Source organism: Pseudozyma flocculosa (genome assembly GCF_000417875.1).
Source record: "Pseudozyma flocculosa PF-1 unplaced genomic scaffold scaffold00003, whole genome shotgun sequence".
NCBI lineage: Eukaryota > Fungi > Basidiomycota > Ustilaginomycetes > Ustilaginales > Ustilaginaceae > Pseudozyma > Pseudozyma flocculosa.
In genome coordinates this window covers 963,089-989,956 of record NW_006920871.1, presented here as the reverse complement: position 1 = coordinate 989,956, position 26,868 = coordinate 963,089, and the positions used below count along the sequence as shown (strand labels likewise).

Sequence of the window (26,868 nt, the reverse complement as noted above, 5' to 3'; positions counted from 1 at the left end):
CGGCGATCTCAAGGTGGGAAATTGCCCGCTATGCCCTCCTATGTACTCCTATCCTTCGTACAAGACGGCCGGACAGAGTTGAGGTGCCGATGTATGTACGGTAGCCGGCGAGGCTGTCGGGCGATGCTCGCACCCGGGCTGTTCAGACCGGGCAACGCCCCGCGACCGAGGGCCTGTCGCTGTGCAAAGTTGGCCTGCCAAAGCCTGGTCTGACGGGGTCAGCTGAGCTCCGGTGTTGGATGTCTGCCGGGCCGTGTCCTCGCTGCTAACGGTACCGACACCAAGAGACAGGCGGCACCCTCCGTGCGAGGAGGTGGTCGGTGGTCTGTACATACGGTACCTGAGCACCTGCCGGTGGCGTCTGTGGTTCTTCGGCAGGAGAAATAAAGACATAAATCGAGTAAGAGTGGCAGGCTAGGCTGCCGACGCCGGCCGAGCACCTAGGGGCAAGGAACAGTAGGAACGTGCTTCTGTTGACTGGCCGACGGGTCGCTTGCCGGCGTCCCGCTCCGCGCCTGCCATGCCGATGAGCCAGGCCAATGACCTTCCGTAGAACGGAACACAGAGAGCGACGCCGCCGATGGTAGCGTCTTGGCGGTCCAGTCGCCGCCGGAGCATAGTCGAGGCCTGGGCTGGCCGAATCGCCACCGTCCGGCGAACCACGCAGGAGCGGACACCTTTCGGCACCGGGACGCCCACCTTTGTGGACCTAGGCCGAGGTTTGTTTGTTGCGTGCGCTGCGTATGGATCCGCAGGTCCTGCAGTCGCCCTGGACGTCCGAGTCGGCAGTCGCGGTGCGATAACGAGACGACATCAAGAGGTACGTTCACCCTGACACTCCATGGCGGTGAAACATTCAAATCAGAGCACAGTGGGGGATGTATGTGCCACATACACGTACCGGCAGGCAGACGCAAAAGACCGTATGGCAAGGGGCGACGGTCCAATCAGGTGCCTGGCGTCTTGTGCGTGAGTTGATCGGCATCATCATTTGCCTCGTGGCGGAGACGGCGTTAAGGATCTCGCTCGCTCGCTCTACCGGTAGCGACGGGAACGGGGCCGGCCAGGCACGATCGTCGGCTGGTGTTGCCGGCCTAGCCGTCGAGGAGCCGCGACGCTCACCTACTGCAACGCGGCCCGGCTCGACGGGAACCGCAGGCTGCAACGGCAGTCAACAACCTGACGCTGCCACACATACACGCATACGGAAGCGCCAGCGAGGACCGCCGCCCGGATATCGACTGGCATCGATAGCGTTCTGTCGAGGCTGTGCCTTGGCGGGCGGGGCCGTTGGGCGGGTACGGTCCGGACTGGCCCAGGATCGGATGAGCCGGCCCGGCCCGGTGGCTGCACGCGCAGCCTGTTGTATGTAAGTAGCGCTTTCCCCTGCTCGCCCATCGGCTCGTCGAAGGACATCGGCGACAAACAAGGCCCACTCAAAGGTTTCAGGGGTCGCGATGGTGTGGGACGCCAGCAGGCAGACCCCTGGATATCCACGTGGGCTCGGCCGCAACGCCGAACGTATGCTGGGGTCGGCGGCTTGCTTGTACGCACTTCCGATGTCGACGATGTGGTGGTCGGTCAATGTTTGTTGTGCGAGTCTTGGTCTCTTGCTTCGCGGGCTGGAGAAGACGCTCGTCGGTGGCGCTGGCTCGCTCGTCGGGGCCAAAGGTACCGCTGGGACTCCGGCGCCAGCGATGACGGAACGGGTCGCCCCCTTTGCGGCAGCGGCGATCCAAGTCAGTACCGCGTGGATAAAAGTAGAGTCGTAAAGTTGCGTCCGAGACCTGCACCCTCGACATGGGCGTAGTTGGTGAGGTCAAGCTGCTCCCCCATACAGCGAGACGGCGCGATGACGGTGCGGGTCGACCGGTCGGTGCCGATACATATGCTATGATGCTGAGGTTTAAGGTGATAGTAGCGGTTCGCAGAGGCACGGCAATCTGTCTGCCAAGCCGCCGCCTGTCGGGGAGCAGCCGAAGGGTTGGGGCACAACGTCGGAAACGGGCCGAGAAACGAGCAGCGCCAGCGGATCATCTCCGATCGGGCACCACAACGTCTGCGGACGAGCCTGAGTCGGTCCGGCTCGGGTCAATTGTCGGCCTCGGCGGTGTGCGAGGGCATGGCAAAGGGGGGCCGATGCCCTCACCTCACTTCACATGTATATGTCCCGAGTACGTCAAGCCTGACGCATGAACCAGGCGGAACCGGACCTACTGCAACAGCGCCCTCCATGAGCGAGTAGGTGCGAGCTGAGACCGAGGCCGTGCCGAGCGCCCTACATCTGGCACCCACCCACGTACGCCAAGTTTTGCCGGCTGTTGCTTGCGCCGCTCTCGACGCCGCCCGATCTGGATCAACGGATCGGTTGGTTGGGTGGGATTGGCGGTGTGGTTACAGAGTACGGCACCGAAGTCGCCATCTGTGCGAGAGTTCCGTGCGTACGTTCCGTTGACCATGGAGCGCCGGTCATACGTCAGGGCAACCGTGGAGCGTCACCGACTTGTGGTGGACCCAATGGCCATCATCGAGAGAGGCGATACGAGAGCCTTGAGCTGGCGACGGGGCCTGCCTGGCGCAGACTCTGGTCCTCTAGCTGCGTACTGGCATCGCCGTGCCCAGTTGGCCCTATGCCGCGACCGCTTGTATGTATGTATGTAGATGGACACGGCCGCGAGAACCTGCGGAACGGTACGGCAGCGGGACGTAAGGTCACGGCTCAACTCTCGAGGCATCGATCCATCTATGACCGCATAAACTCGTCGAGATTGCCGAGGTACCCTACCAGCGTAGGGTCGAGGTTACCGGCCGCGGTGGATTGACACAAAGTGTGGGGTCCAAGAAATGGCCTGCCAACCGAGCAGTCTGGCTGGCGCCCATCGCGAAAGCGAGAGTGGGGCAAGCGGGGGAGATGGGGGAAAGCAGAAGATGGAGAGGAACGAGGATCGGCCGGCTCGCTGGTGACAGGCCAGGCCAGGCCAGGCCAGGCCAGGTCAGGCCAGGCCTGCACCATCACGATCCGACCGGCCCACATGCGGCGCGGGTAGGTACCGTAACTACGCGCTGGCCCATCGAGCGTGGAATGGGCTCCGCACTCTGCAGCAGACTCCAAGCTGTCTACGCTGTGTATGTATGGACTGTACAGTACAGTACCTGTCTGGGCCTCTCTCGACGGCCGCGGCGGCTCCGTCGACTCCGTCACGAGCCGCCGCAGCGTGCTAGTCTCACCCCGAAGATCTTCAAGACGATCGTAGAGGATCGCGCAGCGTCCCAGCCAGATGAGCAGGAAGGGGCGCAGCGATAGTGCCAAAACACCACACTTGCATCCGTACGTGGCCGCCCTGACCCGCCATGTCCCCTTGTTCCGGTAGCGTCGCCAAGGTCTGAGCCGCAGCCGCGGTCGAGCCAGACAGTGCCGCCCTTAGGTAGGTACAGTTGGTATGCCAGAAGATCCAAGGTTGTCATGAAGCCCTTTGTCGCCTTGCCATCGTCTGTGAACGACGACAAGCACAATAATGGCGACCTGCACCTGTTTGGTGACGATGCGGGAGCTCTAGAGGTAGGGAGCCAGTATGGATTCATCCGGAGCGCACGCATCCTGCTGGTCAACAAGCCTGGCATCGTTTGGCCGAGCTCACCGGCAACCCCACGGGCCTGGCGTCAGACTTCACTCAGCGCAGCTTTCCAGAGGATCTGGAAGGTGAAGGCCATCGTCGTCTTTCTCAAGACTTGACGCTCGTCGACAGTCATTCAATCCGCTCCTATGTCGTGTTTTGGCGTCAGGCTATCGGCGGTATGTTGATGTGCCGCGGGCAAAGGGGATCCAGCATAGCACGGCAGCCTGTCCTGCGCTGACCCTGCTCGGCCTGGTCGCATGCGAGATGCGGTGCGCTAAGAAGAGTGCTTGGTGGCGAGATGCGTTACGAGGCGGGCCAACGTTTTGATCTGATCGAGAAGATCCGGACAGCTGGCTCGACGACGTCGGGCAGTCGGGCTCACGCGGCAGGGGGCGCCAAGGTGACATGCTGGCTCGGCGAGATCTTGGGGGCCCGCTCCGCTCGATGTGGGGTCAAAGGGGGGAAAGCCGGCAGGCACGCGGCTGGCAACGGCCATCGCCAGGCTGGCCCGACGCCAACTCCGACCCTTTCCTCGCTCGTACGTTCTTCTACTGTCCTTGGAGATTTGGCCCGAAAGAGAGGAGAAATAGAGCTGCCCGAAGATGGCGAGTGCGTGCGATACAGAATGCAGGTTGGCGTCGCAGCCAGCGAGCGGCTGCCTGGCCCAACGGCTCGGAACCATGTCGACCGAAATGTCCGCGACGAGGCTGCTCGCCGTGCGTCGGTGCGGGTCTGACTCCGACGTCCACACAGATGGACGGATGGCCATGGGTTGCCAGAGCTCGACTGGGCGCGAGCAAGGAGCAAGCAGGTCGACGCCGACAGCAATCCTCGGTCGAACTTCGCAATCGTCGTCGAAGCCTGCTGGCCAAACATGCTGGCTACTGGCAGCGAATAGCTTGCCTGCCTGCCTGATGCTCTCGGTGCTGCTGGCTGCTGTTGGCCCGGCAGAAAGGTGCGTCGGCTGACGGCGGTGCGCCCTCGACTCTTGGCGGACGAATAGAACGTAGGTCCAGCTGGATTGCTGCTGTATCAGCTGATGGTTGGCCGCCCCACAATCTTGTTCTGCATCTTCGGTTTCCGCCTCCAAGCAAGCTCATGCTTGGCTGTTGTGTGTGGGGTACCAGGGATCAAAGGCTGTGCGGGGAAGCGGAGGGGTTGGGGTGGCATTCTGTGCTGATATTGCCCATTTGCTGCAGAGTGGCGGCAATCTGGGGTTCACAACGAGGCGCCCGGCCAGGCCTGCGTTGCCTGCGGCGAGATGTGGGCGGCGTGGGTGGCGCAAGTGCTTTGGCATCGCGACGAGACGAGCCACGCAGGCAGGCCACGCCGGTGGCGCGCCGACGTATTCGGGAAGCGGGGTGCCGTATGGTGCCCGCGTCGAAGGGGTGGCCACCAAGGCGTGGCCAGGCCTAGACTTGTCAAGGATGCGGGCGCGGGGCGGAGCATGACGAGCAGCCCGTCGCTTGCGGGCCATGGTCAAAGTCAAAGTCGAGGCTTTGGCGCGCCGCCTTTGACCTGGCTTTGCCTGGAACGTCTGGCTCGGCGTGGGCCAATCACGCCGGGCAAAGCCACGCCGACGACGGTGCGCCCAACCACCACACAATCGTCGAGAAGCGCGTAACGCCTGCCCTCATCAGCGCCGCCGCCACACACGTTAACTTTGGCGCCGGAAAGGTTGGGTCAGCAGCAGTAGCAGCAGCGGCGGCGGCGGCGTCACGGTCCCACCCACGTCCACACGTCCATACGCCAGCAAGGCAAAGGCAGGCCTTTGTTCTGGCAGGGCCGGCTGCTTCTTCGGTTGGCGGGGCTCCGACTTCTCTCTGCACGCATCCACGCCACGCACCACGTCGTGTCACAGCCTGGCCTAGGCCTGACCGCGTGCCGTCGAGCGTGCAGAACAAACCCAAAGGTGAGCGGGCGCAAGCGCATGGCAGCGCATCGCAGCCCTCGGCGGATGCACGTTGGCGCCGACTCGCACTGCGGCAAGGCAGGATCAAGCGATCCGGTCCCAACTGGCTCCGTCTAGCCGGTGGCGGCCCGTAGCATCGCGCCGGGGGCTGGAGCTCGCAAGTCGCAACTCGACGGGCTCACCCGTTGCCGTCTTCTCTCTTTGCCTGAACCGGCCGCAGTCGACCTATCGCAGCATCGGATCCGAGCCGCGATCATGCTCGGCGGCCCAGATGCTGCGGCATACGCCGCTGAGCTCCCCGGCTCCCTCCTGCTCAAGGACGTGCGCATAGCCTGGGGTGGGCGGGCGCGGTGCAGCCAATCACTGCGGCAGGAGCGACACAATGTCCTCTACCGCCACGGCGACGACGGCCGCATCGTGATCTCGCTCCACCGTGCCCCGGAAGCGAGCGACGAGGTCAGCGGTGAAGGCACACGCTTCGACCCGCTGCGGCCACTGGCCTCGGTCGCGACCCTCGACACATCGTCCCTGCCGGACTTGTTTGACCGTGGGCTGGGACAAGAGCTGGACCGGGCTGAAGTGGTCGCAGCCGGCCACGCCCCTCTTGGCGAGGGACCCAGCGCGCCGTCCAAGCTGCCCGATCTGCAGTCGGCGAGGACCGTGATGACCGTCGACGCGCGCGGATCGCTCCTCGTCCCTGGCGGTCTCTGCCATCCCCACGTCCACCTCGACAAGTGCTTCTTGCTCTCGCGCTGCGGCATCCACGACGGCACGTTCGAGGAGGCGCTAAAGAGGACCGGCGAGGCCAAGCGCGACTTTACCTTCGAGGACCTCGTCGAGCGAGGCAGGCGCCTGATCGCCTCCAGCCTTTCCCACGGCGTCACGGCGATGCGCGCGCACGTCGAGGTGAGATAGCCAGGAGCAGGCCCTCGCCTCCCTAACCCGCCCGACAAGCAGACCAACTGACTTCCGACCCACGCCCTCTCCTGGCTTTCAGGTCGATCCTACCGTCTCGCTCACCTGTCTGCGAGCTGGACTGCATCTCAAGGACGAGTTCGCCAGCCGCTGTACCATCTCGCTCGTCGCCTTCGCCCAGGATCCCCTCTTTCCCCTCGACGACTCCAAGCGGAACTCGATCCAGGATCTGCTCCGCCAAGCCGCTATCGAGCCGGGCGTCGATGCGGTGGGCAGTGCCCCCTACATCGAGCCGCGGTCATCGGACAGCGATGGCGTCAAGGGGCAGGTCGAGATGCAGCGTCGCAACATCGACCTCGTCTTTGACCTGGCAAGGCGCAACGGAAAGGACGTCGACTTCCACCTCGACTACGACCTCGACGCGCCCAGCCCAGACCGGCCTTCGCTGATCCCCTACGTGCTCGATCGCGCCCTCGCCCTGCCGTCCTGGACCGTGGCCGCTGGCAGACGACGTCGCATCACGCTGGGACACTGCACCAAGCTCTCCGTCTTCTCCGACGACGACCTCGACGACCTCGTCAGGCGACTGCGCGCACTCTCGTCGAGGCAGACAGCAGCCGAGGACGAGGAAGCGAACGCCGACGCCGACGCCGACGCTGTCCACTTTGTCTCGCTGCCCCCGAGCGACCTGTACATGCAGGGCCGTTCGGAACGGTATGCGGTGCGGTCGCGCGCCACGATGCCGGCCCTCGATCTCGTCTCGTCGAGCGGCGGCGCCATCAACGTCAGCATGGGCGTCAACAACGTGGCCAACCTGTTTACGCCGCAGGGCGATGCGGACCCGCTCGCCCTCTTGCCCATGATGGTGGCCGTCTGGCAAAAGGCGACGCCCACCGACTGCCAGACGCTGCTCGACATGGTCGCCACCAATGCGCGGACCGCGGCGGGCTGCGACCGACTCGACCCAGACGCCACGTGGGGGGCCGAGGCGTTGCTCGACGCCACCATCCTCGACGGCTGTGCGTCGGTCCAGGACGCGGCGCTGGCCCCTCCCTTTGGCAGGATCACCATCAAGCACGGCAAGGTGGTGGCCAGACGTAGCGTCGACAGCTGGACGACCTAGATCGATCCGCGCTGCTGTCATCGGGCCCGAAAGCCAAGGTGGGGGAACACTGGAATGCCATTTTGCGATAGACTTTGGGTTTTTCTTACTCTAGCTGCTTCACGGTGCGATAAGATGCGAGACGATGCTGGTTTGCCCTGCCCTGCCCTGGTCGTGCTGGTCGTGCTGGTCGTGCTGGTCGTTCTGCCTCGGCCGTCGGGCCCCCCCTAGTCCTCGGTGGGGTCGCCGTACTCGAAGCAGCCCTCCCTCCTCTTCTTGGCGCCCTCGATGGCCTCTCGGAGCGCCTTGGTCATCTTGGGGTAGCTGGCCCAGTACCTGACCTTTTCGTCGAGGAGGGCGCAGCCGGCCTCGGTGAGCTCGACGTTGACGCTCTGCCTCTCCATCTCGACGCCCTGCTGCGTGCTGCTGGCGTCCCACAGCGTGACGTGCAGCAGGCCGGTGCCCGGCTCGACAAAGTCGATGTTGGCCACCAGCTTGCGGCCGTCGCCTGCCGTGGCGCGGAAGCGGTCAATGGCCTCGTAGACGTACTCCTTCTGCTTGCCGTCAAACAGGCGCACAAACGACAGCCGCGCCTCCCTGGCCTGCGGCGCCAGCCGGCTCCGTCCGAACCGGGCGGCGTCGAGCGGCCGCAGGTCGCGGAACGACACCGTCTCCTTGTTGCCGTAGTCGACAAACACGACCTCGGCCGTCTTGGCGCCCGTCGAGGAACGCTTGACCTGGGCGCGGTACCACTGCCCGTCCTGCGAAAACTTGGCGCTGACGAGGTCGCCGGCGCGCGGGAAAAAGCCCACCGAGGCCTGCGCCGACGGCGTCTTGTGGTGCAGCGCGAACTCGGACATCATCTTCTCCAGCTCGTCGATCTGGTCGCCCAGCACCTGCAGCGAGAAGCCGAACGGCTCGGCGCCCGAGTTCGTCGACGCGGTGCGCGGGTCGACGTCGTCCAGCCCACCGCGCACGTCCGAGATGATGCAGTCGACATAGTCAGCCCGTGCCGGTGCGGGCTCGTTGGAGGCGGCGGCGGCAGCGCCACCCGAGGCCGGCTTGCCAGCGCCTCCCAGCTTCCACGCCGGCTTGGCACCTGCCGATGTGCCGTTGAGAGGGCCCGAGACACCGGCGCCCGTCGCAGCAGCAGCGCCAGCGGCGGCGGGGAATCCGGAGTCGGGGCCGTCGCCCTCGGCCGCGGCGTTGTAGTCCTTCCACATCCCCTTGCCCTCGCGCTGCGCCTTGGCTTCGGCATCGGCCAGCAGCTGGTAGAAGGGCGTCGATTCGGCAGAGTAGCCGTGCACGTTGGCGAGGCCCTGCTCGACGAGCGAGGCGGCAAAGTTGTCGGTCTTGTTGAGGAACATGGCGCCGATGAAGCCGCCCGCCTTGTCCGTCGAGTAGACCTCGATCTCGACGTCGCGCTGCAGCGCTCGCATCGTCGTAAAATCGAGCCCCTCGCGGCCGAACGGCTCGTCCTTTTCCGACGCGTTCCTCGCCGTCCTGGGCGCGCGGATGCCGGCAAGGACAAAGGTGATACGCGCGTTTTCGCGCGGCACAATCAGCTTGAACCTCGACGCCGAGGCGACAAAGTCGACCGTGGCCTGGAGGCGGCCGGCGCGCTTCATGCCGGGCAGGAAGGCGTTGGCCTTGGTCGCGCTCTCGGACGCATCGGCGAGGCGCGGCGCGGCGAGCTCCTTGCCCGAGTGGAGGCCCTTTGACTCGGCCATGGCCTTGGCTTCGGCCTCCATCAGCTTGTCGAACCCGGGAGAGCGATCTTCGTCGTCGCGCTTGTGGCGCATGACGGTGGCAAGGCCGCGCGCGATGAGCAGCTCGCCGACGTCGACGTCCTTGCCACCGGACCGGACCGTGGCGTACTCGCGCTCGTCAAAGTTGCCCTCCTTGGGCTTGACGTAGTCCATCTGCACCGAGACCGTCTTGCCGACGAGGCGCTTGCGTAGGAACTCTCGCGCTTCGGCGGCGTAGCCAGCCTGCTTGGCATCCTTGACGGCCGGCTGGCGGATCGAGGAGAGCTGGATCCGACGCTCTGGCGCCAGGGAGCCGTCCTTGTCCACCCGGCGCACCTGGATCGTGTCGCCAGAGATGATGCGCGAGACGACGGCGTCAAACGTGCGCGCGGCCACCGGCTGGGCCGAGAGCGCCGTGGCCGACGAGGCGGCGGGCTTGTACGACTTCCAGAGGTTGAGCTGCTTGTCCTTGGCGCTGCGCTCGGCGGTGCGGTACTTTTCCATGCCGCCGTGCGGGGCGAGCATGCCGGCGTGCCAGTCGATGCAGCGGGCGAGGCCGGCGGCGAGCAGGAACTGGGCAATGTCGCCGACGGGGTGGAGGGCCATGCCAATCAGCACGGTGGCAGTCGGGGCCGGAGCGGGCGCGGCGGACGAGGAGGCAGTCGAGGCGGTTGCCGAAAACGGGGTCGGGGCAGCGACGGGCTGGGGCACCGAGAGGAGGGTGACCTTGATGTTGCGCTGGAGGAGGCGACTCTCGACGAAGAACTTGGCCTCCTCGCCATAGGGCTCGCTGGCGTCCGAAGGGCTGCCGCCGCCGCCGCCGGCGACGCGGGGGCACTTGATGCCGGCGAGGCTGAGGTTGATGATCTGGTGGTGGTTGGAGCTGAGGAGGAGGCGGACTCGGAGCATGCTGCCGTCGCGGACCTGCTCGACGATTGACTCGATCGGCTTGCCCTTCCACTCGGCCAGGAAGGCGGCGGTGTCCTCGGGCATCGAGTGGTCCACCTTGAGCAGCTCGTCGGGGCCCCAGAGGCCGACGGCGGCGGCCGAGGCCTCCTCCTGGACGGCGCGGAGGCGCTGCTTCCAGCCGCCCTCCTCGTCCTCGTCCGAGGGGCCGGCGTTGGGGCGCTTGGTCGCCGAGTCGTGCACCTTTGCCCAGCCCGCGGCGAGGATCTCGTGGGCCACGTTGGTGTCGGGCTGTCCGGGCGCCTTGGGAGGGAGGTAGACGTGGGCAAACTGGCGAGGCTGGGAGATGGTGTTGCCGGAGATGGCTGCGGGTGCGGGGACGGTGTACTCGATGCGGTAGCGGATCTCGCGGCCGACGACGAGGGAGCGGAGGTACTCGCGCGACGCAAAGGCCTGCGGGTCGTCTTCGCGCTCGCGAGAGCCGAGGCGGGGGGCTGCGATGCCTGCGATGTGGACCGTCTCCTCCTTTCCGGGGGTGTTTACGCCCTTTGGACGGATGATGACGGTGTCGCCGCTCAGGACGCTGCGTACGATGGCGCTCTTGAGCGGGGCCGAGTGGGCGCCGCCGTTGGCTGCGTGGTTGGATGCTGCTGCTGCGGCGGGGGAGGCATTGGAAGAAGCTGCTGCTGCTGCTGTTGCTGCGAGGGAGGGTTGCTGCTGCGAAGACATGGCGAAGGTCGGAGCGAGGCAGTGAGGGCGGGATAGGATGCAAGAAGAGGAGGCGGGGGTGTCGAAAGGAGGGACCAGTGTTCGGGTGAAAGGCGACAGAGAGAAGGTGGGGAGCTGCGAAGATGAGCCCTTTTTTCTACGACTCGGACGGATTGATGGGACTGCTCGAGGACGGCGATGAGAGCTGGTGGTGATGGTGGTGGCGAAGGAGAAGGGACGGGAGGCCGGGAACGCGAGGGATGCGTGGGGGTGAGGGGGTTGGGGTCTGTGGGTAGCCCGGTGCCCCATCGCCTTTCTCTGATTTCTTCTTGGGGCCCTCGGCCGCCGCCGCCGCCGCCGCCGCCTCGGCTGCTGCTGCGCCTTGTGGGCCAACTGTAGGCTCTGGGCTTTCTTCCGTCTGCGGGGGGCCAATCAAGCGACCAGCAGCGGCCACACGAGCGAGCGCCGCCTCGCTGGCACACGGCGGGCCAGCCGCTGCCAGAAACCGTTGTTGGCCCGTCCGCGCACCCCTCGCCGCCGGCACTTGACCCATCTCGTTCGCTCCTGCTGCGGCGGTATTCCGTATTGCTAGCGTCGGCTGCTGTCGCTGCCCGCCTGCGCATTCAGCTCATACCTTGGCACCTCAGCACAAGTCGCGCGTGCCGGTCCCACAACGGAGCGGGACGGACGGACCGCCGGCTGGCTGCCTCGCTCTCCACCGCACCGACGACCAGCAGGATCTCGATCTGCGTCTATTCAGCTCGTCGCAGCGCACGTCGAGGCGGGGTATCAGTTGAGGCCACAGGCAGGCAGCGTCGGGCCAGGCGACGCGCAGGGCTATGCGGCAGACGCCATCTTAGGCCGCCGGGTATCAGTCTTGCCACCATCGCCAGGTCACGTCCCTCGTCATTCAATTCAATCTGGCGGATGCTTTTGCCGCCCTCTTCCCTCTTGTCCTCGCAAGGGAATCTGCGATCGCGCCCTCTGCGGCTCCCCAGCTTCCATCCCGGCGCTCTTGCTCGGCGTCTCGGGATCGTCGTCGCGCGGCCTTTTCTGCTTGCGATGCCGCGACGCAGCCGAAACGCTGCCGCACTGCATGCAGAACGACTTGGTGCACCGACCCGGTCCCAGGCAGCCACCAAAGCCAAAGAAGCCATCGTCATCGCCATCGCCGTTGTCGTCGTTCAAGTCGGCGGCCAATGGTGTTGCAGCTGCGGTCACCGTCTTCTTCCTGCTCCGCCTCGACGGCGTCAGCTTCGTCGGCGTCGGCGTTGGTGTCGGCGTTGGTATCGGTGTTGGTGTAGGTGTCGGTGTCGAGGCTGAATCCGGGCGCGAGGTTGCTGCGGCGATGCTGGCCCGAGGCGTGGCTGCTGCCTTTTGCAGTGGCGCGGGCGTCTGCCTGCGTGGCGTCTGCTGCTTCTTTCTGCGCTGCGAAGAAGGCGTCGTCTGCATGTCCAGCGACGAGGCTGACGTCGCCCTCGTCGGCTGCGCCCGTGGCGAAGATGACGGCATCAGAGGGTAAGAGTCCATTTCCAATGGGTCGTCTAAAGCTGTCAGTGCCGGCGGGACCGACTCCGGCGGCGCCTGCTCGGCTAGATGACGCTCGATGCATTCCGCCAGCCCATCCATGTCGCCAAACGGGATCGAGGCAAACGGCTCAGGGGCCGTCAAGACGTCCTCGACGTTCTGGCGCTTGTCCGAGGCCCAGCGATCAAAGGCGTCCTCTTCCGGATCGCTCATAGCGCTTATGATGTCGAACTCGTCGGCAGACGACGTCGGCGAAGGGTCGCGGTTCGAGCTCGGGATGGGTTCGGGATCATCGAGGGGGCTGGCGAGCCCCTTGTCCCAGTTGGGATCGGCAAAGTCGTAGACTTCGTCTTCGTCGTCGTCCTCATCCTCCTCGTCCCTCTCGTCTTCGCCGCTGTCGAGGCTGTGCTGGTCAACGAGCGCACGCCTGCGAGCCTCTGCCTCGAGGAACTCGGCCAACTGTGCGTCCTGTGAGCCCGCATCGTCGTGGCCGTTGGCGGTGACGGCGATGCGATTTCGGTTGCTGGGCGCGGCGGTGGGCGGCCTGGCGATGCGAGAGAACTGGACGGTGTGGGTCCACTCGGCGAGCTCGTCTTCGCTGCTCGAGTCGCCGTCTGTGCCTTTGACGCTGCGCTTGTCCTTTGGGCGGCCGCCGACGATTCTGACGTGTTTAAGGTCCTGGTCGCGGATGTGGAACATGCCAAACTCGATGGGTTCGGTGACCTGGCGGAGGATGCCGCGGTCCTTGATGACCCTCATTTCCTCGCCCTTCCGCTCGTCTCCGAGGTGGATCTCGTCCTGCGGGAGGAGGTGTGCGTTTGAGAACTTCTGGCAGATGGAGTCCCATTTCGACTTGAGGCGGAGGTTGGACTGGTAGCGTAGCCACTCCTGGGTCTCTGTGCCGTCCGGGTTCCAGCGCGGGATGGTGACGGGCAGTTCCGAGGTGAACTGGAGGCGGCGCCTCTTGTGGGGATTGAGGGGCGCAGGGACGGCGGTGCTGGTGCTGGTACCGGTGGTTTTGGTGCTGGTGGTGCTGGTGGTGCTGGTGCCGTTGGTGCTAGTGCTGCTGCCGCTGCTGGTGCTGGCGCTGGCGCCGTAGCCGCCCCCGTTGCCGCTGCCACCTGCTTGGCGAGGGCCCGGGGGCATGATGGTGTGTGACATCGCGGGGGCGAAGAGGCGGTTGGAGATTGCTACGACATTGGCGGCGGCGGTAGGTGCATGGGTACCGGCAGCGGATGTGGCGGGGGGCGATGGGCGGCGGCGTGGTGTGCGTGGCGAGCGGCGGCCGACGTGGGACGCATATGGGTTGATGGAGGCTCGATGGAAAGGGCGGCCAAAAGTCGAGGCGAAATCCACAGTTGGGCGGGTCGCGTTGATGGGCTGGGCGTGGCCAGGCCAGGCGCGTCTTTGGCCCCTGGACCCATCAGCCAGCGCCTCGAGAACAGGAGAACAGGAAAAAAGGCGCCGATAATTGTGGAGAGAAATCGAAAATCGGTTGGGCCAAGCCGGGCGTAGGCCGCGCACCGGTGGTACCGTTGGCCACTTCCTCGCACGGGTCACACCGGCGCCACCTCGTCCCCCCCCCTGGCTGCGTGGCAGCTAGCCAGCCACCGTCACCACCATCATCACCGCCATCACCCGCCAGACTCCTGGCTCCAATGCTCACAGCGACGGCATAGACAGCGCACCACCGCAACACCGCGACAAGCAGGGCATGCATGTAGCTACATCGAACAGCGCAAGCAGCCGCACCAGCAGCATCGCCTGCCGACGCAGCCCCCCGGAACCCCTACACGCTGGCTAGCCCTGCCATCGGCCCTCGCTCGCCATGTATCGGCAGCGTAGAGAACTCATACAGTCGGTGTGTAGCAGGTGCAACTCCCCCGACCGCCGCCCCTCCCCCCCTCTGCCGGCCTTGCGTCGACCGCCCATCTGACATTCGCCTCCCCCCCATCTGCGCGCGCCTCAGCTCGACCTCCTCGTCTTTGCCCTCTTGGTCTACGTGTGGTTCATCGACGGCAGCACCCTCTGGTTCCTCGTAAAGTCGGCCCTGCAGGTGCAGTTCTGCAACCCGATACAGATGCACCCAACATGGTCCCTCCCGTTCTTCACCGTGTTCCTCTCGTGCTTCAATCTCCTCATCGTCACCGTCCACGTCCTCGGCGGCCCAATTGGTGCAGGAAAGTCACGCACCATCATCATCGACTTTGTCGGCCAAGGTGGGTGGCACGGAGTCCTCCCTCTTTATCGCGCAGCAACCACGGCAGCACACTCAAACCCCCTTGCCTCCCCTTTTGCCCTGACCAGATCACCAGACCGGCAAGCTGCACATGGTCCTGATCGACCTCTTTGTCGCCTTCGTCCAGACCGTCCTCCTCGTCGTCGCATTCGAGCACGGCATCGATGAGCTCAGATCCGAGGGCGAAAAGAGCTGCCTCGACGAAGACCAAGAGGTCGACGCACTCGACGCTGGCGAGGCCGACCGAGTCGAGCGTGGTCAGGGCTGGGATGCAGGTGAGCTCGTGCTGGACGACCCTCGAGGCAACGACGAGCGACAGCAACATCGAAGGCGACTAACACTTCCAGCCCCGTTCGCTTTGTGCTCCGGGTAGACGACGAAGAGGCCTCGCTCTTTGCATCACACCGTATCCAGGAGCGTGCCGACGAAGCGACACGCAGTGCGCCATGGACGACCGACCATTCGTCTCTCTCGCAGCCCATCGCCGTGGTCCGGCTACAGCCGCTCGCCGAGAGAATCTGGACCGGGGATCTGGGCCAGCGCAAGCCGGGCGACGGAACAGGCGAAGGCGCAGAGGGCGTCAGCGGTCCACGACCGAACCCAGACGCCGTCGCGGCTGCCGCCTCGTCGTCTGCCTCGGCAATCCACCCAGCCGGCGAGGGGCGGTCAAGGCCAGATACGGGGCGGATCCGTCGCTTCTCGCGGCGGCCTCGACCACCTACCGTGCAGGCAGCCGAGGATCCGACGGCGCATCATCAACGGCCGCAGCAGCAAACAGCGGATAGCGGGCGACCACATTCATCGACCGTGTCGATGCTGGATCAGGACTGGCCCCCAATGTGGATGGTGATTGCGCGCAACCTGGTCGGCGGTGAGTCTAGAGCGTCGGCGGCGGCAGCGCATCGCAGCTGGACCGATCGAGTCGGACTTGGGGGCGGCGCTAGTATGTGGCAACGGATACGAGCGTGGTCGAGCCGTGCACGGGCACAGAGCCAGGACGCGGGAGGGCGGTACCAAAGGGTGGCGACCGACGATTAGATGCGTAGACACAACAATCTCTTTCGATTCCGCGGGCTGCGCTGCCCCTCCATCGCAGAAGAAACGAGGCCCAAGGAAAATGAGCATCCTCGAGAGGGCTTGCAAATCATAGAATCAGCTTCGTCCCACGACCGGATGTCGGATCCCTTCAAAACGGTTAGAGACCCCACGAAAGCAATCACAAGGGGCACCGATCTGCAAAGAGCCGAGACTCGATCTTCCCTTGCAGTTTACGTCTGGGATCGTGGAGAGCAGAGGGCCACCGTGGGGCCCGTCGCGATCCCAAACGAGATTAATCAAGGGCCTCTCCCACTGCCTGCGGGCGAGTGAGCGAGCGAAAGAGCGGCGGGGTGAGCGGGGAAGAGAGGGGCGCGGGGGAAGACGGTCGTACCGGTCCAAAGACGACGGTCGACTGACTGATCGACTGACTGACTGGCTGGCTGGCTGGCTGGATAGCTGGTCTGCTCAAGATCGATCGCCCTTCAACGCGGGGATTGGCATGCATGCGTGCGTATGGTGGATTTTTCATTTTGTGAGGGCTCTCGGTATCAAGAGCCCCCGAGACCCCACCCGTCCCGTCGCTCTACCTCTCTCCTCTATGCGAGTGAAAGCAGGTGTTCGACGACGGGGTGAGGGCAAGGCCGAGTCAGATCGAAGGCAAAGGGTAGGAAGGGGAGAGAGAGAGAGAGAGGCGCATGGTCCCTCCCTTTTCCGACGAAGTGACGGTGTCGCGTGCGCGTGGTGGGGTGTGGAATATGCGAGCGAACAAATACAACCGGCAAAGGAGGTGGAGGTGGTGGTGGTAGAGGTGATCAGGTCGGGCATGGCGGTGGTGGTGGTGCTGGTGCATGTCTCTCCCCCCCGCCCGTCCTTCAACCAGGCGGAAGGCAGAGGAGGGGGACAGGAAAGGACGATGACGACGGGCGTCAGGGCCGCTTAGATGGTCGAGGGGTAGAGCATGACCCGGACCGAGGCGCCGAAGGCCTGGGGAGGGATGTTGTGCGCGAACTTGGCGCGGACGATGCCCGAGTTGCCGTGGGGGCGCGTGACGCGGCCCCAGATGACGCGGAGCTTCGAGCCCTGGACCGACTTCTGCGCCTTGTAGATGTAGGCGACGCGCTGCCAGGTGTGATCGGAGAGCAGCAGCAGGTTGCGGTGTCGCAAGGTCGAGGTGAGGCGGGAGGCGAAAGAGTTGGCCAGAGCGAAGATGGGAGGGAATTGATGAATCGACGACAAAACGTCAGCGACTGATCAAGGGCCATATTGGTCCTGCCATCTGCCAGGCCTCCTACTGCCGCTCATCCCATTGTCCGTCCGTGAGCGCTGCCTTGCAAACTCACCTTGCCGAGGTAGAACTGAGCCTCCTTCTGGTCCTCAACACCCTCGATCTTGACGAGCGTGGTGTGCTCCCTCTGGCTGCGCAGACCGCGCTTGTAGCCCATGATCCTTGCCTTGCTGTAGAGACGAGCCTGAACGTGGGAAGAGGCACAGGGGTCGAATGAGGTATCAGGTCGTCAGCATCGTCACGATGGGCGATCGGGGAATGAGTCCGAGCGCAAAGGCGAGGCGAAGCAGTCGCAGGTTGGGCAGTAGGTGGATCGTTGGCTGGTTAGGAAGCTGAGGAGGCGACTGGCAAGACGTGGCGATCTGTGGTGTGTCGGGACGGGTGACGTCGATGGAAGAGCTGCGAGATGGCCTTCTGAGCCGGCCGACGCTTATTTGGCTCTCTGGTGAGGAAAGGGCCGAGACCCGGGAGGATGGAGATGCTGCGAGGGCCATCGCCGTAGGCGCCGCGGCAGCGGCGACTTGTCCGCCTGACGTCCCAGAACCGTCCCCTATCGAACCCTCCTCGCGAAACCTTCACTTCGCCCCTCGGCGTACCTTCGACCTCAATCTTCCATCGTCCGCTGGATCTTGACCCCGCCGGACGGAGCGGCTGGACCATGACTAGGCGTCCTCTCCAAATGGTTCGAGGCTTCGTCCTCTTCCCTTTAGAGTTCGACCTCGCCCAGACCGCCCGTCCAGCGTTCCCGCAGTAATGCCCATCCTCAAGCCCAGCTCCAGTCCCGGTCCACGGCTCGTCGATGTCGCTGTTCGGCCGGTAATCGGATGCCAGGCGAACTGCTGGGATGTGGGTGGATCATGCGACGTCCTAAGGTCGGCGGTGGGAACTCGCTGTTGAAAGAAGTTGGCATGTCCGAACGCAAAGGAGTCGGGAGGGATTCGCTGGTCGGGCAGCATGGTCCTAGGGGGTCGTTTGGCGGTCGGTCGAAGGTCCATCATCGGCGTGGACGGGTCGACGTCGTCGGATGTTGGTGCTGCGCAGGTCGTCCAGGTCCGCCGATGTCGGGCGCGCGATTCGGACAGCCGTGGTCGATGCTTACCATTGTGAATATGTGGTTCCGTGACGGAGGTGATAGGGTGGTCTTGACGGGGGGGATACGGTGGAGAAGAGATCGCAGCGAGGTGGTTGGGGCAAACGACCGAGTGGCAGCTGCCCCCTCCCGGCGCCCGGCAGCGGCGCAGCGGCGCCAGGCGTGCGGCCCACACACGGCACGCGGCCGTCGCCCGCCCCGCCTTCCAGACGCTTGCTCGCCGCCCCTCGCAATTTCTTCGCATCCGAATTTGGCGACCAGCGGCCACTTCGAGGCCCATCGGTCGCGCGGTGCAAAATTTGCATTTTCTCATGGAGCGCCTCGGCCGAAGCTCGCAGCTCGGCTCCGCGTTTACCGACGTGAGAAGGCGTCACATCGGGTCAGCGTTGATCCCGATCGCAAAGTTCGGCTGCAGGGTGCACCCCCGCATATCGCTGCGCGGCCGCCACACGACGAAATTTTTGCGGAAACCTCGCACTGTAGCGGCCGCCACCACCACCATTGCCTCCTTTGGTCACCATCCCCCACCCCCCTCATCATCGAATCGAACGTCGCCCATCATGACGCGTATGAGGCACAAGCGGAACCACCACGCTCGACGAGGTAAGCATCGTCGAAAGAGCCCAGCAAGCGCTAGCTGGACCCGACGAGGTGATGGTGGCCGGTGACACGCAGGCGGAACCTGAGAGATGGGCCCGCACTTGACCTAAGCGCAACCTACCTTGGAGGCTGACTTTGACCCGCATCGTTGCTGTCACCCTTCCCTGTTCTCTCCCGTCAACAGACATCTCGCGAGCGGCCCGCACGCGTGCTCGCAAGCTGGACGCGGACCAGATCCAGGAGAGCCTCAACAACCCGGAGAAGCTCGAGGCGCTGCAGAACCCCAAGGAGCTCGACGTCGACAAGGCCGGTCTCGGCCTTTTCTACTGCGTCGAGTGCGACCGCCACTTCCCCTCGCAGAAGGACCAGCTGATGCACATGGGCTCGAAGCTGCACAAGCGGAGGGCCAAGAAGATGCGCGAGGAGCCCGCCTACACCATCGAGGAGAGCCTGCGCGCCGTCGGCATGGGCGTCGACAACAAGCAGCGGGGCGACAAGCCCGAGACCGCGCCCATGCAGGCCTGAGTCGCGCACGATGATTGCAGCCGTCCATCCTCACCTTCGTGGCTCTCTGCAAGTAGCACGACGGGACATCTGAGCGTCGTGGCGCATATCAGCCAAGAGCGACGTACGCAGGCACGCACCGGCCGGTGGTGACCTCACGTCAGCATCACCATGCTCGGTCGCTGCACTTTTGCTGCTCATCCACCATCATCGCAGATCGGCGCACGCCGTCGTCCGGCGCTGTCGGGGCACGCACGCAGCTGTCCTTGCGATTCTTATTCGGCCGCTTGGCCCGTCGCGAGCCCACGGCACGGGACGGGTCTTTGACGTCCACGCGGGGCATGCCCATGCCCCTGAGCTCTCATTCTGGACCTCGTCCCTGCCCTCTTGTCGCCCGGGCTCAGCTCGTCTTCGATGGGCGCGCTCTCTACCCGCGTGCACCGCGCCATGTTCTGCTGAGCTGTCGCCGGCTCCCCCGCAAGCGCCCTCACTGCGCCCACATTGGCGCTGTCGGATACGCCCGTTTACATCCGTACCGGTCCGCCGCACCCATCATACCCTAGAGACCCCTCGGACGGGTCTTCGCCGCGCCATCCTGCCGCGGCCTACTGCGGCCAACCTATTGTTATTCGCCTCGTGGTCTCTCTTTCACTCTGTACTATAAGCAATGCAAACTTCGACCAGCCTCTCGATGGTCCTGTCTGTGTCTTGGCCGGGCCGTGTCGCCTTGGCCTTGGGCAGCCCGACGGCACAGGGCAGGCCCGGTCTGGCCTGGACTTGCGAGGTGGAGCTGCACGGCGGGCGGGCCTGCACTGTTGCCTGAACTGACCTGGCGCCGCCGACGCGCAGCCACCACAAAAAAGTCTCTGAGGTCTCAATGCCAAGGTCCGATTTCCGAGAACGGGGGGCGTTGGCTGGCCAGCTTGACGACATCAACACCTAGCCTGGCCTCTTCTGGCCTGCCTCTCGCAACCACACCTCCCACGCATCCTCTCACCCCTCCTCTCACCCCTCCTCCTTCAGGCCACCGCTTCCCGCTCCGACGCTCACAGCAGATCGGAAGCGGACGAAGCGTGCTGCTTGACTATTGCTCCCACGTTCACTGAGCTGCATCGCCGCCCATACACCGCGTCGACACAAGCTGGCCAGGTAGCCCCGCTCCCTTCACACCATGGTGCAGCCGACCTCAACTTCCAAGAAGCTCAGCTACGCGTGGGACACGACTCCGGAGCAGAAGCAGGTGAGCATGAGCCCAAGCTGCGTCGAAGTTAGCGGAATGCGCCTGTCATCCTCGTCTCACCTGTTCCGGTGCCGCAACTCTCCTTGTCCACGTCGCCAGTTCTTCACGCAAAGCTACACCATCTTTACATCGGCGCAGAAGATTGAGCAGGATGTCGCCGCCACCGTCGTCCCACCGTGGCAGGCCGGCAACTCCGCCGCGTCCCTGTGGGTTCGAGGCTCAGACGACAGACGACCTGGGCCATTCGCAGCAGCTGCTGACCTGCTTCGAGTCTTCGCGCTTGACACAGGATGCCGTTCCAGCAAACGATGCAGTACTACCACCGCATCAGCGGACTGTATCGCAGCGCCGTCCGCGACTATCTTTCCCAGCTAGAGGTGGGTGCAGGGATTCTCGCAGCCGCCCGTGTTGAGCCACGCTCGCCGTTCCTCAACTGACGCCTCAGGATGCCTCCACCATGACGCGGGCAGAACGCTCCCGAGCCGGACCTCGACCTCTTGCAAAAGTGGCAGGCGATCCACACCGCCCTGCACCTCGCAGAGATCCTTTACTTTCCCGCCGACGGGCGAGGAGCCGGAGTGGTAGGCGAAGAACTTCTGCACTGGCTCAACTCGTTCGACTTTGGTGAGTGGCCGGCCATCGTGGGCTAGAAGACCTTCGATTCGTCGCAGGGAAATGCTGGCTTACTCTGCTGCATCCTGATGAATCGCTCGCACAGCTCCGACGACCGAGGAGGGCCAGGAGATTGCCCAGGCCGCTGTGCCTTACTCGCATCCAAACTACTGGGACTACGTGCTGCGCTGCGTGCTGCGCGGCTTCCACACTTCAGCCGCCTCGGTGCTCAAGTCGCTCGTCGACCAGCATCCTGCAGCGGCGGTGCGTCGCGTGGCCGAAAAGGCGGCGCACCTCCTCTCGACGCTGCCGCGCTCCATCGCGTACGGCATGGAGCACGAGTTTATCGCGGCGCACCGCAGCTGGATCGGGCGGGTGCGCAACGTGCTGAGCGGGCTCGAGCAAGAGATGGACGACATGGAGGCCCAGGCTGGCCACAGCGAGGAGAGCGAAGAGGAGCGGCTCGAATACGAGGCGCAGTTCCGCTGCCTCCTCGAGCTCATGGCCGGCGTCAAGGACCGCGTCTTTGAAGCCTGCGAAGACTGGCGGGAGGCCCTCGGCGCCTGGGGCCATCTGGTCCAGCCCACGCTCAAGCGCGACGACGTGCCCGGCATGGTCGACGCCCTCTTCGAGCAATTCCCCATCGACGGCACGCTGGCCGCCGAAGCGGTCCAGGCGCACCTCGTCAAGGGCGAGGTGGCCAGGGCCGTGTCCAAGGCGACCGAGGCCGACATCTGGCTTGCGGCGCACCTTGCAGATCTGGCCGACAAGGCGGGCCTGCTCGAGGAGGACGCGGCGGCAGAGATGGGCGATGCGTCGGACCAAGACCTCCGCATCAAGATGCTGCTGCGCTACGCCGACGAGATGCTCGAGGAGCAGGGACTATGGCGGATCAGCATCGACTATCTCGGCGTCTGCGGCGCGGCGGGCCGTCGCAAGATGCGGGAGGTCATCCTCTCGGTGCCCTACTTTGCCCCGTCCAAGTCTCGGGCCAAGGCGAGCAACGACGAGGACGGCGAGGACGAAAGCGACGATGACGAGGCGATGGAAGAGGAGAGCGAGGGCGGCCCCGAAGACAAGGGCAAGGGCAAGGACCAGGAGAGCGGCAGTTTCGAGAGGGCCGAAGAGATCCTCAGGGCGTGTGCCGAGCACGGAATGGAGGAGGAGGCCAGGGTTATCTGCAAGGTGAGCAGGCAGGCATTTCTTGCGGAGCAGAGCAGCCGTCGAGCCAGCACTGACGCAGCGTTTCTCCCATCACGCGTTCATCTTGCCTCCCATGCGCAGCGCCTTGCGCGAGCCATGACGCAGGAGCGGAGGTACGGGGTCGCGGTGGCTTACTGCGTGCGGGCGGGGGATGCGACCCAGATCCGGCAGATCTCCGACCAGCTGCTAGACGAGTACGTCGAGCGCGGCGCCGAGACTTTCATGGCGTTGGTCGACTCGATACCGCAGTCGCTGCTGGCGCCCGTCGGCGAGTTTGGCGGTGCCGCCGATGACGAGGGCCTGTCTGCGCGCGGCTTGTTCTCGACGCGGCTGGCCTTCCTGGCGCGGTACCGCGACTTCCACCGCCTCTACGCCGAGGCCAACCTGAGGGCTGCAGCGCAACTGCTGGCGGAGCTCATCACGAGCGAGGCGGCGCCCGAGGCGTTCCTTGCGGTGCTGCTGGTCGACGCCATCCCACTGTTGGAAGGTGAGTTGCGGTTGCTATGGGCGCCCTCGGCGCGGAGAATGTGCTGGGCTACAGATCTGACTGACGGCGTTCCACCTCTCTCGTCTTTGCGTGGGGATCGGCAGCCGACGAGCAACTGTTCGACATGCGGGAGACGTTTGAGCTGATGCGGATCGTGGAGCAGGTGACGGGCTCGGTGCGAGCGCATCCGAGGCTGTCGGAGCACTACCTGGGCTACCTCAACAAGCTCATGGGCGGGGCAGGCGGCGCGGTGGCCAAGCGGCCCGCGGGGGATAATGGGCCGGCATCGAAGAGTGCGGGCGACAAGCTCGACGTGGTCAGGCTCGGGCTGGCCAGACACCTGGCGAGGGTCAGCGTGGCCCAGATGGGCGTCGTGTACTGATGTCGTGATAGCCTTTTTCAGCGATCAGATACCGTCTCCAACGTCTTCGCTCGAGTCGACCTGCGAAACATTCCAATGAAGGCCACCCTGACTGCCATTGGCGACGGGATCGTGACTGAGCCGTGTGAAGCCACCCCTGCCCGTACATGGGGAGGGAGGGCAGTCAGCGCCGGCGGCTGACTGCAGCTACCCGGAACCCGGATCGGGCTGCAGGCGGGCGTTGCCAGGGCTGGCCCCGGCCTGGCCTGCTGCACGCCGGCAAATTTTCTGGCGAGGCAAGGGCTGCCGCCGGAGAAGAGCGAGGCAGGTGGGAGAAGCCCAGCAGCAGGCGGCCCTGGGGGCTTGCTTCGATGCACGCACGTTCTCGTTTGCCTCGTCGCGGTGCAGGGCAGCGTGCAACCAACACCGACCACCACCATCAGCACCACCACCTTGCTTCATCATCCCCGCCAGCCCATCATGTCCGACGTCGCCCACCTCAAGTCGCTCTTCCGTACGTCGTCGATGCGCCGCATGTCTGTCCTCTCGGCCCTGAGAGACGCTGGCTGACACCTGCCCTCGACCCCCCCCCCCCCCCTGTCCTTCCCTTGGCCATCCTCTTCCGCTCCCCATCCCGCCCCTGCAGGCTTCTACGACGACTACCCCAAGCCGGGCGTCCGGTTCTGCGACATCCTGCCCGTCCTGCGCGACCCGCTGGCGTTTGAGCTGCTCATCACCAACATCATCTCGCACATCTTCACCCAGACGATCCCGTCGCTGCCAGACTCGACGCCGGCCTCGACGACACCGCTGGAACCGGGCGCAGTGCCCTACTCTGGCCGCAAGATTGACGCCGTCGTCGGCCTCGACGCCCGCGGCTTCCTCCTCGGCCCCATCATCGCCCAGCGCCTCGGATGCGGCTTCGTCCCCGTCCGCAAGCAGGGAAAGCTCCCCGGCCAGTGCGTCCAGGCCACCTACGTCAAGGAGTACGGCGAGGACATCTTTGAGATGCAGCGCGACGCCCTCAACCCCGGCAGCCGCGTACTCGTCATCGACGACCTCATCGCCACCGGCGGCTCCGCAATGGCCGCCGGCGAACTCGTCAAAAAGTGCGGCAGCCACGTCGTCGAATACGTCTTTGTCGTCGCCCTCCCCTTCCTCAAGGGCGAGGAAAAGCTCGACGCTCCCTCGTACCAGTAAGTCTTCGTCGTCATGCTCGGCCCGAATCGACCCGGTGCCAGGTGGCCGGCAGGTCCGAGTCGGTCAAAAGAAGACGAACTGACCCGATGCCGTCCCTTTGCTTCCCCCCCGCTCCCGTGTGCAGCCTCGTCGAGTGCGACTAGACGCCGCGTTGCCGTCGCCGAAGATATATCCGAGCGTAGACAGTATCATCCCCAGCCAAGCACCGGAGCGAGACACGACGCGGCAGAGATAATAGGAATGCACAGCCATAGACCACACGCCATCGCACGCCTCGACGACGATCGAGCCGACCGCCTGCGTCCGTGCAGCGTTCCGCTCCGCGTCGCTTGTGTCATCATCGGATCGTCCCATCGGCCATGATGATTGCCTCGAGCTCAGGCCGGGTCTACATGGCAAAGGTCAAGGTGGTCTAGAGGGCGGTCCTCGAGAGCTTTTGGAGCGAGTCTGATGCGCGTGCGAGCAGGGACGAAGCGGGGGCCGAGACACGGTCAGCTCCCGACCTGGCAACGCACAGCGGTCGCTGGCAGCAGAAGGACACTCACTCAAGAGCACATCGCCCTCCTTGATGATGCGGTTGTACTGCGCATTCTTGGCATCGGGCCTCCTCGTCTCGACGATGCCGTGCACCTTGTCAATCACCGCGGGCAGCCTGCCTCCCGAAATGAACCTCGACAGCTCCCTGTGTGCGGTCGTCCGGCCATCCGTGCAGCGTGCGGCAAGCAGGGAGCGGGGAAAAGACAAGTCAGGACCAGGTCCGAACGCCAGCACGTGCGAGGGTGCCAGCCGGAGCCACTCACGTGTCGATGAACTCTGCGCTGACGCCGAATGCGGTGGCCATGTTGTCGATCGAGAGGCTGCGGTAGCTCTCAAGCAGCTGCGAGTAGGCGATGATGCGCATCTCGCGGACATAGTACCGCGCGTGTTGCGAGAGGATGCGCGAGGGGAGAACATGCGCCTGCTCAACCTCGGCTGCAGGTCGAGCGAACAGCAGTATGCCAGAGAAGAAAGGGTAGGTGTGTCGAGCGAGGACCGCGTCAGCTCCGAGCTCCGGCGCGGCATGGACCAAGGCAGAGGTCCGCGACGACATGTGCGTCCGTGCAAGGTCGCGACATGATGCTCACCGAGTGCGCGGAAGAAGGCCCCGTATTCGCAGTTGTACAGCGACGTGACATAGGTGCGGAGGTGAGGGATCTCGTCGATGACCTGGAGCACCTCTGGCGAGTCGATGATCTGCGGCACGGCGAACCGAGGCAGACAGTAGGCTCGCAAGGTAAGTCGATCCGGTTTTCGCGACGATGTGCACATCAAGCAGCGCTCGCAAGCAGCTCACCTTCTTCTTGAGGTCGACGCGCTTGAGCGTGAGTGCGTTGGCCAGCACAGTGAGCGTGATGAAGTCGTTGTAACCGAGCAGCTCGGTGGCGGTGAAGGTGCTGAGCGCCTCGAGGAAGAGCTGCCCGCCCTGCTGGAAGTCGCGCACGGAGAGGAGGTGGAGGCCCTCGTAGACCTTGAGGCGGTTGCGCCGGTCCCAGTCGCCTCCTTCTTCAACCAGCCTGCAGTTGTCGGCGAGATCGGGTGTGGATGTGCTCGAAGGTCAGCGCCGCCCGAATCAAGCGTGATAGCTCGCAGGAACGATCGACGTTTCCAACTCACTTCTTGGCCTCGGCGATGGCTGCGATGACGACATTGGTGTCGCCAAAGAAGAAGCCGATGCGGATCTTGGCCATGGTGAGGTCAAGCTTGGACCCGATGCCTGCGCCCTTGGAGATGGCCACGTCGTGTGCCTCGAGCGCCTTGTCCTGCAACCAGCGAGGCGCGGAAAGAGGGACAAGAGGTGACGCCGTGCTGTGAGTACGGCCAGCATTCCGGCAAGGAGACGCCGCAGCCATCGCGGCCACTCACCTTGTCACCAATCTTTGCCAGGTACGCGGCCCTCTGCCTGAGGACGCCGTTGATCTCCATGTCGCCCTCGCTCTCCTCGACTTCCTTCTGCTTCTCGTCGATCTTGCGCAGCTCTTCCTGGTTCTTGTCCCGGAGTCGCTTGAGGAGCGCAGTGTCGTGTTTGACGCAAGCCTTGAGCGTGGGGTCGGAGAGGATGGTCGAGTAGTAGGGTGCCATCTCGTCCTTCTCGATGCCCTCTAGCAGCGATGTGGATGCTGCGGAGAGCGTCGAGGATGGCAGGGAAGACGAGTGGTGCGCGAGGAGGAAGAGCGACTGCTGGAGCGCCAGGTTGGGGATCGGAAGCACATTGTCCTCGTCCATCTTGGGCGGAATCGAGTCGGTGGCGGGGGTCAGATGGGCGGAGAATGGATCACAGATAGTAGATGCGCTGCACAGATGCGAGCGTGATGCGGTGCGTGAATGGCTACTCGTTGGCGGCGGCGGCAGCAGTGTTGTTGTTGGTGGTGGTGGTGTTGCGAAGGAGGGCGGCGGCAAGTGAAGTGTTGCGTGGCCCTGGCTCGCTGTGGAGGTGAGGCGCCTCTGAGCCAGGCCAGCGCCCTGCCCCCGGGCTTCAGTGATCGCTGGCGCCAGGCTCCTCTTCCGACTTCCGAGAACCCTCCCCGAACCGCTGCC

The 26,868-nt window shown here is 64.7% G+C and overlaps 9 protein-coding genes across 9 annotated transcripts; 5 read left to right on the top strand and 4 right to left on the bottom strand.

The window, feature by feature from the left end:
- Positions 1-5,784: 5,784 nt before the first annotated feature.
- PFL1_01441 (uncharacterized protein) lies at positions 5,785-7,567 on the top strand (the record flags this gene model as incomplete). Its single annotated transcript, XM_007878943.1, has 2 exons — positions 5,785-6,435; positions 6,527-7,567. 2 exons carry the CDS (start codon positions 5,785-5,787, stop codon positions 7,565-7,567), a joined length of 1,692 nt encoding a protein of 563 aa, XP_007877134.1.
- A 206-nt stretch (positions 7,568-7,773) lies between these two features.
- Positions 7,774-11,217, bottom strand: PFL1_01440 (uncharacterized protein; the record flags this gene model as incomplete). Its single annotated transcript, XM_007878942.1, has 1 exon — positions 7,774-11,217. One exon carries the CDS (start codon positions 11,215-11,217, stop codon positions 7,774-7,776), a length of 3,444 nt encoding a protein of 1,147 aa, XP_007877133.1.
- Positions 11,218-12,067: 850 nt separating this feature from the next.
- Positions 12,068-13,581, bottom strand: PFL1_01439 (uncharacterized protein; the record flags this gene model as incomplete). The annotated part of the gene is made up of 2 exons (XM_007878941.1): positions 12,068-12,458; positions 12,482-13,581. 2 exons carry the CDS (start codon positions 13,579-13,581, stop codon positions 12,068-12,070), a joined length of 1,491 nt encoding a protein of 496 aa, XP_007877132.1.
- A 682-nt stretch (positions 13,582-14,263) lies between these two features.
- Positions 14,264-15,459, top strand: PFL1_01438 (uncharacterized protein; the record flags this gene model as incomplete). Its single annotated transcript, XM_007878940.1, has 5 exons — positions 14,264-14,296; positions 14,405-14,654; positions 14,743-14,949; positions 15,048-15,300; positions 15,408-15,459. 5 exons carry the CDS (start codon positions 14,264-14,266, stop codon positions 15,457-15,459), a joined length of 795 nt encoding a protein of 264 aa, XP_007877131.1.
- A 1,189-nt stretch (positions 15,460-16,648) lies between these two features.
- On the bottom strand, positions 16,649-17,154 carry PFL1_01437 (uncharacterized protein; the record flags this gene model as incomplete). Its single annotated transcript, XM_007878939.1, has 2 exons — positions 16,649-16,831; positions 17,053-17,154. The coding sequence occupies 2 exons, from the start codon at positions 17,152-17,154 to the stop codon at positions 16,649-16,651; spliced, it is 285 nt and encodes a 94-aa protein (XP_007877130.1).
- A 1,493-nt stretch (positions 17,155-18,647) lies between these two features.
- On the top strand, positions 18,648-19,212 carry PFL1_01436 (uncharacterized protein; the record flags this gene model as incomplete). Its single annotated transcript, XM_007878938.1, has 2 exons — positions 18,648-18,690; positions 18,872-19,212. 2 exons carry the CDS (start codon positions 18,648-18,650, stop codon positions 19,210-19,212), a joined length of 384 nt encoding a protein of 127 aa, XP_007877129.1.
- Positions 19,213-20,362: 1,150 nt separating this feature from the next.
- PFL1_01435 (uncharacterized protein) lies at positions 20,363-23,115 on the top strand (the record flags this gene model as incomplete). Its single annotated transcript, XM_007878937.1, has 7 exons — positions 20,363-20,431; positions 20,531-20,637; positions 20,721-20,808; positions 20,902-21,055; positions 21,150-22,228; positions 22,328-22,733; positions 22,838-23,115. 7 exons carry the CDS (start codon positions 20,363-20,365, stop codon positions 23,113-23,115), a joined length of 2,181 nt encoding a protein of 726 aa, XP_007877128.1.
- Positions 23,116-23,574: 459 nt separating this feature from the next.
- PFL1_01434 (uncharacterized protein) lies at positions 23,575-24,437 on the top strand (the record flags this gene model as incomplete). The annotated part of the gene is made up of 3 exons (XM_007878936.1): positions 23,575-23,608; positions 23,741-24,290; positions 24,419-24,437. 3 exons carry the CDS (start codon positions 23,575-23,577, stop codon positions 24,435-24,437), a joined length of 603 nt encoding a protein of 200 aa, XP_007877127.1.
- Positions 24,438-24,706: 269 nt separating this feature from the next.
- On the bottom strand, positions 24,707-26,556 carry PFL1_01433 (uncharacterized protein; the record flags this gene model as incomplete). Its single annotated transcript, XM_007878935.1, has 7 exons — positions 24,707-24,741; positions 24,840-24,976; positions 25,095-25,266; positions 25,419-25,527; positions 25,628-25,847; positions 25,948-26,093; positions 26,197-26,556. The coding sequence occupies 7 exons, from the start codon at positions 26,554-26,556 to the stop codon at positions 24,707-24,709; spliced, it is 1,179 nt and encodes a 392-aa protein (XP_007877126.1).
- Between the last annotated feature and the right edge of the window lie 312 nt (positions 26,557-26,868).